Consider the following 16,902-nt stretch of genomic DNA (forward strand, 5'->3'; position numbering starts at 1 on the left):
ATCCGCAACATTCTATTCCCAATAACTTTGGCGCCGGTTGACGAATCTTCGCGAAATTTTCAAAACTTTTGGCCAGCTCCGGTCCGCTCCTATCCTGAAAGTCTCGGAGTGATTTGTCAAGCGAGGGCCGAGAAAAAAGGGGGTCCCAAAACATGTTTTCCCCATGCAATTTTCCATAGGAACCTTTAGTCGCAGCTACAGCCCAAACAGCTGAACAGAATTACACCAAATTTGGCAAAAAGGTAGCCCTTGGTTCAGAGTCGTGCCTTTTTATTAAATGGTGTAAATCCGTTCAGTAGTTGCTGCGAAAATAAAAAGTAAAATCATATATATTTCTATGGCCGACTAGGATCCGAGCACCCTCCCGATGACAAGTTGTATGCTAATTGGCTGTCAACACTCCAAAGCAGGAAGTGTTGGCAGCCATCTTGTGCCTCGGTAGTACCGATTATTTTAAACAACAGTGGTCCCCGGAGAAGGGAGATATGAAAGCAAATAATAAATATAGACTCAATCGTTGCTATATTAAGTGGACATGTCCAGCCAGACAGAGGTCTGATATTTACTTGCTAGGCAATGAAGATAATAGTACATAACAATACACAAAGTGGGGCACAAGCCTGTGCCCTACTTAACCAATAGAGTACACAACAGGGGGGAAAAAAGACAACAGGGGGCACAGGCAAAGCTTTTTGGTTTGTTACACATAGAGAATAAACAGTGTCATAAGAACAAATCGCAAAATACACCTTTGCAGCTTAGTGAACAACAAAAGTTTTTTGGGTGTATAAGGTGTTTTACAGTGTCGACGTCATTTCGATCCAGTGAAAGATTAAGTGGATCATCATCAGGACATTGAATTCATGCCTGTTTAATTAGAGCCTCATAAGCCGAAGGATACGGATAGTGAATACTTGGACAAGGCTGTTGAATTGGCAGCTCCTGTTAAGGAAGTTCCCGAGTTCAATACGGGTAGAGGGAGAGTTGCATTTGCGTACTCGTCCAGCACGGTCGCCGGCTTTCTTTGGGGGCAGTGGCTGAATAGTGGGATTCTGCCGAATCACTGACAGAATTTCGACTTCAAAAATATCGACCTACAAGAATATCGAGTCAACAATATCGAGGGCAAAAATATCGACATCCTATCTACAACATGGTAAGTACAAAAATATCGAGAAAAAAATATCGATGTTAAAAATATCGATGTTAAATATATCGTTTTTTTTTTTAATATATAAATGTAAAATTAAGTCTATAAGACTAATAAATAAAAGAAACATATTTAAAAGTATCTAATAATATTTAAAAGTAATAAATAAAACATATATTAAGAATACATTAATTAAATATATACAGTAAATATGTAATATATACATTGAACAATAAGTATTAATAATTATTTTACGAATTTATACATTAATGAAATATATTGTAATTTACTAACACATTTACAAACATAAAAAAGTAACATAAATAAAATGTAAGTAATATAAAAAATAAAATAAATATTTGATATATTAACAATTAATTAAATAAAACGTTGCATAGCGTAAGGGTAAAAATTTCTATTCCTACTCCAGAGAGTACAACAGTAGGGAAAACTGACCCTGAACTCATAAAACACCCCTTTACCCAAGAACTGAAACTGACCCTGAACCCTAAAAATACCCCTTTACCCAAAAACTGAAAACTGACCCTGAACTCAAAAAATACCCCTTTATCCAAGAACTGAAAACTGACCCTGAACCCAAAAAATACCCCCTTACCCAAAAACTGAAAACTGACCCTGAACCCTAAAAACACCCATTTACCCACGAACTGAAAACTGACACTGAACCAAAAAATACCCCCATACCCAAAAACTGAAAACTGACCCTGAACCCTAAAAATACCCCTTTACCCAAGAACTGAAAACTGACCCTAAACCCAAAAAATACCCCTTTACCCACGAACTGAAAACTGACACTGAACCCAAAAATACCCCCTTACCCATAAACTGAAAACTGACCCTGAACCCTAAAAATACCCCTTTACCCAAGAACTGAAAACTGACCCTGAACCCAAAAAATACCCCTTTACCCACGAACTGAAAACTGACACAGAACCATAAAATACCCCCTTACCCATAAACTGAAAACTGACCCTGAACACTAAAAATACCCCTTTACCCACAAACAGAAAACTGACCCTGAAACCAAAAAATACCCCTTTACCCAAGAACTGAAAACTGACCCTGAACCAAAAAATACCCCCTTACCCAAAAACTAAAAACTGACCCTAAACACTAAAAATACTCCTTTACCCAAAATTAATGATTATTATTTAATTAGCAATTAATTAATAATGAACAATAACATATAAAGTAAATATATTATCACATTAGCTGTAATTATTATAATTTAATAATTAATATTTTTTTCCCAATTAATTAATTAACAGTAATTAAAAAATTTATATCAATAAATAACTCTAATTAATGTAACTTATTAATATTATTTAATTACCAATAATTAATAATATTAAATATGTACAAAATAATAATAATTAATTAACTAATTAATAATAATTATTTTCCAATAAATTAAATATAAATTTATAAAAACATATATTAATTATTTAATTATTATTAATATACTCCCCACCCCATTCCCCTATAAACCCACATCCCGCTACAGAAAATATATATCAATTAATCAATTAATTTTTTCCCCAATTAATCAATATTAATTAGCAATTAATTATAATTATTAATTAATCCTACTAATTATTAATCAACTTACCATAATTAAATTACTTCCCACCCTTTTCCCCTATAAACCCACAACCCGCTACAGAACATATATATCAATTAATAAATTAATTAAAATTATTTTCCTATTATTTTCACATAATTACCAATTAATTATAATTTATTAATAAATCCTACTAATTACTAAACAATTTACCATAATTAAATTACTTCCCACCCTATTCCCCTATAAACCCACAACCCGCTCCGGTACGAAAACATAAAAGTTACTTATAAAATTATTTATTATTAAATAAAATGTATACACATATAATAGTAATTATTTTAAATAGTTAAATTAAACATATAACACATACATAATAAAAAACTATACAATAATACAAATATCGATATTAGTGTCATCGAAATTAGTAACATCGATATATATGCTATCGATATTACTTACTTCGATATTACTTACATCGATATTCAGTATTTCGATATTACTTACCTTGGGTCGATATTCTGTCCTACGATATTCTTGCCTTCGATATTATGCACCTTCGATATTTCAGACTCGATATTATGGTAGGTCGATATTTACAACTCGATATTTTGACTGTGTACCGATTCTGCCGTGTGGATTAACAGGAGCCGTCAATTCAACAGCCGCACCGTCCCTCGCCCAAGTATTCACTATCAGTATCCTTTGGCAGCCATGCATCCTTTTGTGCTGCATGCAGCCATGCATCCTTTTGTGCTGCATGCAGCCATGGATCCGTTTGTGTTGCATGCAGCCATGCATCATGTTGGGTTGGGTGCGGTCAGGAGTGCTATGTTGCATGCAGCCATGCTTCCCTTTATGTTGTGTGCAGCTATGCATCCTTTTGTGTTGCATGCAGCCATGCACTTTTTTCTGTTGCATGCAGCACTAGGTTGCATGCAGCAATGCATCCTTTTGTGTTGTGTGAGGCCACGTTCACTATGTTGCATGCAGACATCCACGCTTTTGTGTTGGATGCAGCCATGAGCGTTATGTTGCATGCAGCCATGCATCCTTTTATGTTGCATGCAGCTATGCATCCTTTTGTGTTGCAGGCAGCCATGCATCCTTTTGTGTTGCATGCAGCTGTGCATCCTTTTGTGTTGTGTGCAGCCATGCACGTTTTTGTGTTGTGTGCAGCACTAGGTTGCATGCAGCAAGGCACCCTTTTGTGTTGTGTGAGGCCAAGAGCACTATGTTGCATGCAGACATGCACACTTTTGTGTTGTCTGCAGCTCTATGTTGCATGCAGCCACACATCCTTTTGTGTTGCAGGCAGCCATGCACGTTTTTGTGTTGCGTGCAGTGCTATGTTGCATGCAGCAAGGCACCCTTTTGTGTTGTGTGAGGTCATGTTCACTATGTAGAATGCTGACATCCACGCTTTTGTGTGTCGCGTGCAGCGCTAGGTTGTATGCAGCCACACATCCTTTTGTGTTGTATGCAGTCATGCACGCTTTGTGTTGCGTACAGCTCTATGTTGCATGCAGCCATGCATTCTTTTGTGTTGTGTGCGGCCATGAGCGCTATGTTCCATGTAGCCATGCATCCTTTTGTGTTGCAAGCAGCCATGCATCCTTTTGTGTTCCATGTAGCTATGCATCCTTTTGTGTTGCATGCAGCCATGCATCCTTTTGTGTTGCATGTGGATACCTGTGTCTTTTTATTCTCTCTAAGCTACCCCCATGGACAAAAAAATTAGGAATTGTGGAGACGTGTTGTGGCCCACCTCTGCCTGGGGCCTGTGGAGACCCAGGACACAGCGCTATAACCCCACTCCACACTCGTGCAAGCACTTCACAGCTAACATGCTCTTTTGTGCTGTCCAATGGCAGAGTGTGGACGCCACGGTCTACAAACTATTGATACATGTCTTGAGCAGAGGGCAAGCAGTTTCCTGGTTAGGCAGACATGGCGGAACATGTGTTACTCTGGGATAAAGGTCTTGCTTACCACTTCACCCTCCAATAGAACTGCATCCCTTACAAAGACAATACCATAGCACACCGTTAGTAAGAGTTCCTCTGTACACTTACTGTCTGAGTCCCTGGACTTCCGGCTGCACGAGGCCTTCCGCTGTAGGGCCCAGCACGAGTTGAAGGACTCCTCCTCGTCCAGGGCGGCGGCTGCCCTAGACTCGGCCGTGCTCACCGGGGTTGCCTTCTCCTGGCATTGTGTCTTCACTGTAGACGGTAGTCCAGTGGGGCAGTTCTTGGGGTTCCCAGCAGGTTTGGCACTGTCATAGGAAGGAGGCCTTTTCAGTCCTGATGAAGGGTGTGTCCACAGTATACTGAGTGGGGACGGCGACTGTTCCTGAAGACTATGGGGCGTTGAGCTCCGGGTGAGGGCAGATGCTGGCCGTACCGGAGTGGACGATCGGCTTGTGGAGCACAGCATGCCGTGGAGCACGGAGACCTCCTTTTCTGTCTTTTGCTCAATGGAAACTTGGGGCGTTGGAAGCACGGAATGGGTCACTTTGACAGCGGAGTACACCATGGTGTACGAGAGAGCTTTGTCCTTGGGCTGACCAGAAGTTTGAGGGACTGGAAGCATCGAGTGGGCTGTTGCAGCCGCTGCAGCAGCCGCAACCCTGACCGGGGGACAAATCATACTGTGGGAATTTGGAAGCTCCTTCTCTGACTTCTGGTTGCTCGATGTTTGTGGTGGCAGTGGGGTGGAATGGCTACGGGCCCTACCGGCAGGACCAAGCTGTTGCTGGAAGGCTTGATAGTCCTTGTCTTCTCCTCCACTGCTGTCCACCACTCGATGGTGCCCAGGCACCTGAGGAGTTGCCGGTGAGGACAATGGCTCCCTGGCTTGAGGAATGCCAGCCTGTAGCACTGGGAGCTTGGATCCCCCCTGGGGCGCCGATGTCGTGCTTGGTTTATTGGGCTTCTGCGATTTGCCCAACGGGAATGCCAAGAGAGGGGGACGGTGCTGCAAGAGGTTAGGGAAGGGTGGTGGGATCTCACATGGGGAGGCCTTCGGGTTGGAGCCGGTGGGTATTTTTGTGGTCTCATGCTTGGCATGATACCTCATTTGATGTTGGTGATGATGATTGTGGTGATGGTGATGGCGGCCAGCTACGCCATTGGTCTTGGAGGTGGAGTCCTCCAGGAGGGGGTACTTCATCTCCTCGTAGATGGCCTCGCTCTCATCCGAGTCCTCATCCGGGGTGTTCTGCCCTTTAAAAATGTCGCCCACCATCTCAATGTAGACCGGCTCCTCGTCCTCCCCGTCCGAGCTCTTCGTGTTCAGGTGGGAGTCCGTCCTACTAAACCGCTGCCGCCCGCTCACCGGCGCCACCCTCGCCGTGGGCCGGCCCTGGTAGCTCTCATCAAACGACACCGACAAGTGGGTGTTCGGACTCCGTTTTGGCTTCTGGGGTGGTATCTTCCTTCCAAACTCACGACTTTCTGGTCCCGATTTTTGAGAACCTAGAACACAGAAACAATAAAATGATATCAGGAGAGGATTGTGTTGTTACACTCAGCACTTTACTCCCATCATGAGTTGGGGAAGAAGTCGAAGACTAAGAGTCCATTCAGTCAGTTTCACTCAGCCCTGTGGGTACCCTAGGTGGGTCTGGCAGTCTCCCAAACTTCAGCCCCCAGTGCACAGCAGGTGGGGTCTCTGGAGCCCATGAACACTATTCAAATATGAGCACAAATATCTGGAAGTAACACACATATTTTCAAAACTATTTATGTTTTTTAAGTTGATTCCAGAAATTATGGGAAAACTTCAACAAAATGGGCTCATTGCATTTATTTGAGCATTTCTGAATGTTTAGGAAACAATCTCATAGAATGTAATTGACCTTTGAAGTCTCATTAGACCTCCTGTACATGCATCTTCAGTTGCTCTGACTCCTGATGTCAGGGTCTCCCTCACACAGACCCCTGCCCACACTCTCCTCTCAGCATCCTTTTAATGTCCGGAGGACAGCATACCTGCCCTCTGATATAGCTTCTGTCCCCTTTGCATTTTTGGTCCCCTAAGATCACAGGTGTGCTTGTTTCTTTCAGTCATAGGTAACAGGAGAGAGCCTCCAGAGGTTGATTGTGTCAGTCGGGCTGGGGCGGCTGCCCGGCACAGGCTCAATGAGATGCCCTCTGCTCAGCCCAGCAGACAACACCTCAGCCATTTATAAACTAACAGCTGCCTCCTTGTATCTGCCTCCTTGTGTCTGCCTCCTTGTGTCTGCCTCCTTGTGTCTGCCTCCTTGTATCTACCTCCTTGTATCTGCCTCTTGTATCTCTATCTGCCTCCTTGTGTCTGCCTCCTTGTGTCTGCCTCCTGTGCCCCATCCATTGCACCATCCTTTCTGATATTTCTACAGCATTCCTCCCTGCCTGGAAATAGTCGGATGATTTGTAAAATGTTGAAAATCTCTGGAAAATCTGAAAAATGTCCATACTCTATGGAAAACTAAGAAATGTGCCCAGAGCTAAGAAGATGGTGTCAGCTGCAGAAAAGTCTGCATCCTATATCCTGGAATGTCTCGAGCTGTGATTACTATGTGAAAATGATAGGACCCAAAACGTCAGCAACCTTTTGGGGTGTCGGTCTAAAGCTATTGCCCCCTGGTCATTCTGCGTGAGCATTCCTTTCTCCAGTTACTTCAGACGTCTACTACCAGTCGGTGTCCCCGGGGCACATAGCGGAAGAAATACTACAGGAGAACTCTTTTATGTACTCATACGTGTCTTTGTTATTCGGCCCCGAAACGTCCAGCTCCCCATTGGTAAAAAAAGCAATAAAGGAGTATCACAGTTCCCTGAATAGTCCTATTTACAATGTCTTGAAGGCCAAGTTACAAAGGCATGTAATAGTACTTAAGAGAGTACAACAGAAGCTCTCCAATACTGGATCATTGATAGATTCACATGCTTGAATCATTCCCCTTCATCAGGCCGGGTATCCCCGTGCATTAAAATAGCAGTATGCAGTGAAAAATAAACAGCATCTAGTATAGAATGTAAAACGGCCATAGGCCTGAAACAACATAGTATGTTTAGTAGCACATCCATCTCATTTGAAAGAACCCAAACTTCAGCCAATGAAGTGGAAGCTTAAGTTCTCCTACTCCCCCTAGAGGCCGCCATTGCTCAGATTTCTACCGCACGTCGTGTGTGAGGGAGCCCCCGTCAGAGCTCTGCTCTCACCCTTCAGTGACCCTTAATTTGGTGTTATTTTGGTCTACCCTGGAATTGAACAAGCCCTAAATTTAGCACTACTGAACTGTGAGTTGTTTTTAGGGATGATTGTTACAATTTCTGGACAAAGGAGATCATTTGGTCTGACCATCAACTGTCCCCAACTGTCACCAACTGTCACCATGGCTGACAAGAGAAGAGATCGCTTTTTAGAACTTGTTCATCTTGTGGCAGCAAGACATTTACACTGATAACCCACACTCTTAGTGTATTTATTGTCTTAAACATAAGTCAGCAGAATGTAAGATTGGTAAGTCTTTCTCAACTAAGACTCTCACGGACAGAGAAAGAGGCTGGCATTATTTCTTATGAGTAAATAGAATTTTCCTCCTTCTAAAGGAGATGCCATCTCTTCAGGGGAAGATTCAGTGAGAAGTGCCCCTCCAAGAACTTCCATGGAGGCAGCACACAAGAGGAGGCTTGTACATTTTCCTGAGTATGATTTATTTGGCACTGTTCTTGCAGCCACTTCCTCTACTGGCAAACCAGAGTCTAAGCGCTACAGAGATTCACCTACAGTTAAAAAGAAGAAGTCTTCAAGGGAAACCTCATAGATGACAAGAATATCGACGATTTTAACTCCATCGATGACAACGATGATACTGATGACGATGAGCACCCCATCGACGAAGATGACACCATCGATGTTGAGCATTCAGTCAACAACACCGTCGATAACCACACCGTCGACAACGACCACACCGTCAAAGACAATGGCCATACCTTCAGCGATTAAGTCACAGTTGAGAACTACGCAGTCAATAAAAGATATGAGAGGAAATGTTTTTCATCTTTAAGGGAGATCTATTTACCTCCAGTGCAAATATTGCTGTCAGATCAAGGAGAAAAGGTTGACAGCTTACAGCCCAACACAATTGGATGTGAGATATGCCCAGATTTTGGAGAGAAAGCATCAGCAGGAGTACAAATCTGGGAGTACTCGAACTGATTTAATACAGACACCACCTAAATATAATAGGGAACCAGATGTGGTCTAAGTGCCAATGGCCTCCTTATCAACGATGCAACAAATGATGGATACTTTTAATAAGTTATCACTGTAGCAACAAACCACTGATCCTAACATGGTGTTACCTGTTACACCCATCCTCTCGGCTCTTCAACCTTCTCCTTTACCAGTTTCACCTCCTAGGCAGCCCTCACCGCTACCTCCTCCTCCAGCGTCAAGGAGATCAGTCCATGGAGAAGATATGGATGAAGTTTACTCTAATGGTTCTACATACTCTGATATGGAAGAAGGTTGAGAGTTACCACCAGTTGGAGAAGATGATAATGGGTGAAAATCCATCGTCCCAAGTGGAAATAAAGGGCCAATTCCGCAGGATGCTACGGATGATATTTCTAAATTTCATTCCTTGATTGAAAGAATGGCCAAGAAATTCGGCTTACTAATGCGCCAGGATACTCTCCAGTAACGGAGCGCGCTATAAAATGGTTTATACTATACTATACTATACTAATGACATCCGTAGATCAGCCATGTTTTCCTTATGACTTTAATGAGCAACCTCAGAAATACGTTAAGTCCATACCCATTCTTGATTATGCCTGGTCAGAAGGTCAGGCATGAATGAAGACACCTGCTACTGTTCCAGAGGTGATACCTCTTCCGGAGAAGAAATACAAGGCCCCGGATTCAGCTTTGCTTGCCTCACTGGTCATACTAGACTGGATTCAGTAATTGCTCAGCGGCTCAAAGAAGAACCAAGACCCCAATAACCACATCATCTAGTCTGCCTTGCAAGGATAGCAAGCGTGTTGACGATATGGGCTGGAGAATTTCCTCTAAAGCAGCAACCTCAATTAAGAAAGCCAATGCCCTGGCAATTCTAGGTCGGTGTGATTGACAGATGGGGCATGACGTTGCTCCATTACTTTAAGTTATTCCTGAGGATAAGAGAGAAACATCAAGAGCTATCATAAAAGTAGGAGAACTGACTTCTTCTTTTAATATTGGCACACTAACGGATGCTTCAAATACAGGTTTTCGCCAGTTGGCAGGAGGGACTGTATTAAGGAGACAAGGCTTGTTAAAATCCACAGCCTTCTGTACTGATGTCCAATCTAAGATTTTAGACTCTAACACTTTTTGGTAAACATGTTGATAAAGGTTTGCAATGCCTTAAAACCGACAGAGCAAAGGCATTCGGACTGTTGCAGTATCGCAGATTTGGAACGTCTACTTTTCGTGGCTCACAAAGATCACAAACTTTCGGAAGAGGATTTAATAGGTAAGGTTCTTCCTAATCAAAAAGAAGACGGGTCAATGGAGACCAATACTGGATCTGTGAGAGCTGAACAAGCTTCTAAAGAAACATTCATTTTGGATGCTTACTTTGCAAGAAGCCCTCCAGATGATGCAGGAGGGGGATTTTTTGATCTCCGTGGACCTTCGAGATGCATACTTCCACATACCAATTCATCAAAACCACAGACAGTAAATTCGATTCACAGTAGCGTGTCAGCACTACCAATTCAAGGATATCCCTTTTGGACTCAAATCAGCGCAGAAAATATGCACCAAATATCATGCTCCAATTGCTGCTTTCCTCAGGAGAGAAGGTCACCAGGTGTTCCCATACCTGGACGACTGGTTAGTGAAAGCCCCATCCAGGGAAAGAGCAAAAGCTTCCACGAACGCTTGCATCAATGTCTCTGGAGATTAGGTCTCACTTTGAACAGGGAAAAGTCATCCTTGGAACCCCAAACAAAGATCCAATTTCTGGGAGCAATACTCGACACTCACTTGGGAAAAGCCTTTCCATCGAGAGAAAGAGTGAGAAAGTTACAGGCACTGGGAAAGATTATTGCTAGAAAACAATTGATTACAGTGAGACAATACAAGTCCCTGATAGGCCTGATGGCATCATGTATCCCTTAAGCAGGCTTCGTATGAGACCTGCTCAGCAAGAGCTGGATTTGCAATGGAAACAGGTGGAAGGATCATGGGACGATATGGTCCGTGTCACAAGGCGCTTGAATCAAGCTCTAATGTGGGGGAGGATTCCAGCAACCCTAAATGCAGGTCATTCTTTCCTGCCAATAACAGATGCATCCATGGGTGGATGTGGAGCTCGCCTGCAAGAGCTTTCAACCAGAGGCTTCCAGTCAGATGCAGAGCAGAGGCTCCAGATCAATGTGTTGGAACTCCGCGCCATAAGATTTGGTTTACAATCGTTCCTCCCCAGATCGGCAGGTCAGGCAGTTCTAGTCAGAACAGACAACACAACATCTATGTTTTTCATAGCCAAGCAAGGAGGTACTCGCTCCAGACTCCTCTCAGAAGAGGATCAGTTGCTGTGGACCTGGGCCATGTCTCACAGGATAGGCATTGCTGTGGAACACCTGCCAGGCTGTCAGAACGATCAGTCGGATGCACTCAGCCAACAACTGTCCGACTGTCACAAGTGGAAATGAGAACAGAAACAAGTAGATTACATTTTCAGTCAGCGGGGTCACCCCGCACTCGTAGTGTTTGCCACTCGGAAGAACAGAAAAGGCCCGCCCTTCGCAGCAGGTTTTGGCATCTGTGGGTGATGAGCATTGCTCTTTCAATCAGTTGGCCCAAGATATTTGCCTACGCCTTTCCTCCTTTTCCCCTTACCCCCAGGGTGTTGACAAAGGCGAAGATAGACCATTGCATTCTGATCTTCATTGCTTCGGCATGGCCTCGCCAGGACTGGTACAGGGAGCCACTGCAGTTGGCAGCACGTCCATCCATTCCTTTGATGATGCATCCCATGATGTTGTCCTTACTGCGCTAAATGGAAGCATTTTTGTGTCTGTTGTAGGAATAATGGTCCTCATCCACTTCAATAAAGCCCTCTCGGATATTTCCTTATTTGTCAAGTTTGGCCAAGAGTGATCTCGAATATTCTTCCATCAGGGTCCATCTGGCGGCAATCTTCAGATTTAGAAGGACTGAGACAACGACCTCTACTCTATTTTCCCAAAGGATCATCAAGGGGCTCTTCAGAGCATTTCCACCTCTTCAACATCCTTCGATTCCATGGGAGCCTCATACAGTCCTCGTCCAGCTGATGTTACCTCCTTTTGAGCCGATACATAGAGCAGACTTGAAATTTGTCTCCTGGAAAACAGCACTACTCTAGCTCTGACATCCGCTAGGAGCGTGGGAGAGATACAGGCATTCGCAACCAGAGAACCTTTTCTCCGGTTAACCAAGAGTAAAGTGATACTCAGGAACAATACTAAATTACCCCCTCCCATGCTGATGACGAGCTCAGCTCGCCCAGAGCGACGGTGCTCGTGTGGACCGTTGGAACGCTCAGGTGCGGGGCGAATTCCCCTGCTATGCTGAGCGATCTATTGAAATTGGTGTGGTCATGACGAGCTCGTCATGAGCACACGACCACCGAGGCTCATGGCGAGCTGAGTTCGTCATGAGCACCAGGGCGCTGTGCGCGCCCCCCAGCACAGCAGGGGAATTTGCCCCACAGCCAAGGGGTACATTCCTAAGATGCCTACTGACTTTCATCTCAATGAGCCAGTCATTCTTAGATCCTTCTTTCCTAATCCAAGTTCAACAGCTGAAAGATCATTACAGTTCTCTAAACTTGCGTAGACGTCTCAAATTCTATATAGACAAAACAACGGACAGATGCATATCAGGCCGGCTGTTTGTATCATTTGGTCAAACACCATAAGGTCAAGCCCTGTCCAAACAGGCGATAGCTCGTTGGCTCTCAGCCTGTATAGCTTCCTGTCATGCCAAAGCCAAGCGTCTTCTCCAGGAACGAGTGAAGGTGTATTCCACCCAGGGCATGGCTTCACCAGCAGCACTCAATGCTGAGGTGCCTTTGAAAACATCTGCCGTGCAGCCTACTGGAGGGGAAGGCATACCTTCACGAAGCATTACTGCCCGTACGTGGACTCAGAAGCTGACACAACAGTGGGATAAGCACTCCTGAGAAACCTGCTTCGTCAAGGGTGAGCCTGCTTCCCGCTTTGTTGTATTTTATAATGTGTACTGCGTGCTATTCTGATTCAAGCATGTAAACAAATCAAAGACCCAGTGTTGGAGAAGAAACTCGCTACTTACTGGTAACTCCAGTTCTCCAATGTTGGACAGGCCACATGAAGGGCCGCTCTCCCCCGGCCCAACCAGGGCCGAGCCCGGTCACACAGGTACCACACACCACCATTACACGTCCTCCGTCCCCTCAAGGACCCCTACCCTTGAACATGTCGACCTCGTGGGCCCGATCCACTGCCGGCCTGCGCGCCATCCTGGGCGCCATCTTGGACACTCCACCACGAGGCCGCCCGGCCCCCGATCGACCTCAACCCTGGGCCTGGCCAGGCCTCAGACATCCCGGCACCACCATCCACCCAGGAGGTGAGCGGGCTACTTGGCAAGTTAATGGGAGAAAGAGGTGTCGATGGCTCTCCCCCGCCAAGTGCCGCTCGCCCATCGCCTCCCCGGGCGCTGGCTCCACTCCCCTGCTGGGTGTCTGGACTCCCTCATCCCGGACCTCCCGACCTCCAAGTGCGAGGGTCCGGACATCAAAGAACACCAGCCCTATAACTGGGGCAGCTCCAGAGCAGGAAGGCAGTTGTATCTTGGAGTCGAGAGACGTAAAGAGGAACTCATCCTGGACGGACTACTGGCGCTGCCATAGCTCTGTCCTGTGCACCATCGTCCTGCCTGTTGGCGCTGCCACAGCCGTCGTAACCTTCATCCTTCATCGTCGTCGGGATCTGCTGGCGTGGCCGCGGACCGTTGTAACCGTCATCTTCTACCGGGACCTGCAGGCTCCGCCGCGGACCGTCGTCCTTCCTTCATCCATCTCGGGACCTGCTTGGCTCCTCCACGGCCCGATCATCTAGAACGCCGAGCTCGAGGATTGAGAGCTATTTTTTACTCATTGGTAACTAAGACTGTCCCGCTACCCCTTTCCTAAACCAGAGTCTAGAACCGAGGGGACCCCTGAGTCCAGACCTCCTTGTATTCATCATCGTAACCTAAGAATTGCATATAAAGTCTCGTTAACCTTCAACCTTGTGTGGTGTCCGTCTGTGGGGGGGAAGTTACTTATCTGTACAGTCGTTGGAGACGGCTCTCCCTGGAGACCTCTCCCCGTAACCTCGGCCGACCCTCCCGGTCCGTCTAACATCCAACATTGATATCTTTTATATATTCACACGGGACCCTCCCTCCTCCCCAGTCAGAGGCTTGTTGGATTTTATTCTCACACTTGTACTTTTAAATCTGAGCTATGCTGGCCAATAGGGGAGTTGGGCCGCTTAAGCTTCCACCTCATTGGCGGAAGAATTTTTTTTTTCAAACGAGGAGGACGTGCTACTAAACATCCTATGTTATTCTTATGTATTGTTTCAGGGCTATGGCCATTTGCCATTATATACTATATGCTGTATATTGTACACTCTATACTGCTATTTTAATGTGCAGGGGATTCCCAGTTCGACGACAGGGAGCATGTGAATATGTAAAACATACCAATGTTAGAGAACTAGAGTAACATGTAAGTAACTAGTTTCTACTATTTGCCTTTGACAGTCGGCCCTGGCGTGGGTATGGCTCTCAACTAACACTCAGACTACTCGGAGGATCTTCTCACACTCTCTCATGCACTTGTGGTCAGCCAATCAAAAAACAGAATGATTCCCACATCCCGTAGCAGCTGATCCCAGATCCCTTCACTGGCTCTCGATGAAAGAGGGATCTCATTTGAGAATTGTATCATATCCTCAAGTCCGCTGCAACACAGTGGGCGAGTAAACTAGACCCTTCCAGGCCACCAGCCATCAAGGCACTTGGGGTCAGCCACTCCTGTGCTGCCCCTCATTGAAATGGGTGTGGCCGTGACGGAGCCATTCCGTCATCAGCACAGCCCAACCGTGACTGATGACGGAATGGTTCCGTCATAATCATCAAAGGGGTTAACAAACTTTCAAATTTCTAAAAGATGATTGTTGATTAATTCTTTGGAAGAGCCTGTTTCATTTCAACCCGCTTTCTTTAAAATAAACTTTGAAATTATTCTTCAAGGGAATTTTGGCCCTGGTTTAGATCTCAGTGGATGGGTTACTCCAACACAACGGTGACGGATGTCCTGTCTGCCGAAATATAAATCCTGTGTGACAGAGTAGCTCGTCTTCCAAGGTCTAAATCAAGCTCTTTGCTTTTTATTGATAATTGCCCTAGATCTCAGGATTAAATTCGACCACCTTACCACACCTCATCTTGGAATTCTGGCACAGGCCGGAGCATCACAAGAATGGACACCCCTGCGGGTTTCAGCGGAAGGAGTCTGGAGAGCTCCAGGTCTCGGATTTGTTTGCCGCCTTGACTTGGCTTTCTCCCATCAGCACCAGTGTCTTTAGATGGTTCAAACCAGGTAGGCTTGCTCAATCTCTTTGTGTTTTTGAGACTGGTGGGTTAGTTTTCATGTCTCTGAAAGCCAGTCTAGTTTCTACAATCAAAACTTTATTTGAGCTGGTGGTTTCAGATGGGGGCTTTGGCACTCATTTTTGGGGACCTTCACTTCTTTGTCCTCAACAAACTTTGATCTGAAGCAAGAAAGGGAAAAACACAGAAGAGGAAACGAAGAACGAAGAGATAGAAAACCCTGACAAAGGAAGAAAGCTGGGAAGGAAAATAACCTGCAACAGTGAGATAATAGGACAGGAAGTGTAGGCAGAAGGAAGAAAGGGTCATGAGTTGAAATCAAGACTAGGGAGCCTTGATGCACGGAATGCTGGTATTCATTAGCACCTCTTTATAAATTGAGAACAGGTTCTGGGCAAACTGTGTGAAATCTATACTCACACAAAGATTTGGAGGTGAAACAAGTTACAGAGGGAGAAAGGTCAGAAGCAAATGATCCCTAAATATCCAGCCCCAATTCAGGCCCTTCCTCATTCATGCATGCATGTGGTGTGTCTGACCTCAGATCAGCATTTTCTGCCAGAGTTACCCCACCTCTTCTTGATGGTGTCTGAGGGGTCCCATGGTCCCCCACTCATCTGCTGAAGTATTTTATGCTGCACCTCTTTTCCCGATAAGCCCTGCTCCTTAAGCAACATCACCAGGCAACTCATATCCAACCTCTCTCACAAACACCTTAATTAGTCATTATAATTGGCGCGCCTTCAGGTCCTCTGCACCCTCCTGGCACCAGTAAGTAAGCGTGAGATATTGCTTCCTCAACTGTGGCCTAAGCTGCTTAGCCCAAGACATCGCTCGTGGTGTGAGCCCGCACTCACCAGCCTTCTTCAGTCCAGAGTTCTCCGTTGACCCACTGTTGCGCCCCTCCCCGGTCATGCTCAGCTTGGTGCTCGGATGGCGCTTTGGTTTGGCTGGAGGCTTCTTGGCACTGGATGAGTCGTTACCATTCTCCACGCTGCCCACGGAGTGGCAGGAGAGTGAGCGTGGAGCCATGGAGCTGGCACACGGATGCGGGGCATGCTCCTGGGAGGCTGGCATGGTCATGAAGCCCATTCGGAAGTGCTTCCGGAAGGAGGCGATGTCCCGAACCTTCCCAACGGTCACATCCTTCCCGACACTGTAATGAGAAAAAGACAGAGGGGAGTCATCAGTTTTGATCCATAATGGCCGCCGTCTAATACTGTTATCAGTTGGTCAACATAATACCATCTCCCTCAACCCAACAGCCCCAAGCAATACCAAGCCCACGAGTCGCGAAGCGCCGCCATGTTTTTGCACAGTCGAGAAGCGCCGCCATGTTTTTGCACAGTCGAGAAGTGCTGCCATGTTTTTGCACAGTCGAGAAGTGCTGCCATGTTTTTGCACAGTCGAGAAGTGCCGCCATGTTTTTGCAGAGTCGAGAAGCGCCGCCATGTTTTTGCCGAGTCGAGAAGCGCCGCCATGTTTTTGCAGAGTCGAG

The 16,902-nt window shown here is 45.6% G+C and overlaps 1 protein-coding gene across 1 annotated transcript in view; it reads right to left on the bottom strand.

Moving 5' to 3' along the window:
- The window catches only part of NYAP1 (neuronal tyrosine phosphorylated phosphoinositide-3-kinase adaptor 1), a 449,806-nt gene that overhangs the window by 105,980 nt on the left and 326,924 nt on the right, over positions 1-16,902 (bottom strand). The window contains exons 3-4 of the mRNA XM_086946192.1: positions 16,262-16,560; positions 4,808-6,208 (exon numbers count right to left, since the gene is read on the bottom strand). Of these exons, the coding sequence (XP_086802318.1) occupies positions 4,808-6,208; positions 16,262-16,560 (1,700 nt within the window). The remainder of the gene's footprint in view (positions 1-4,807; positions 6,209-16,261; positions 16,561-16,902) is intronic.

This window comes from Lissotriton vulgaris, chromosome 12, assembly GCF_964263255.1.
Source record: "Lissotriton vulgaris chromosome 12, aLisVul1.2, whole genome shotgun sequence".
Lineage (NCBI taxonomy): Eukaryota > Metazoa > Chordata > Amphibia > Caudata > Salamandridae > Lissotriton > Lissotriton vulgaris.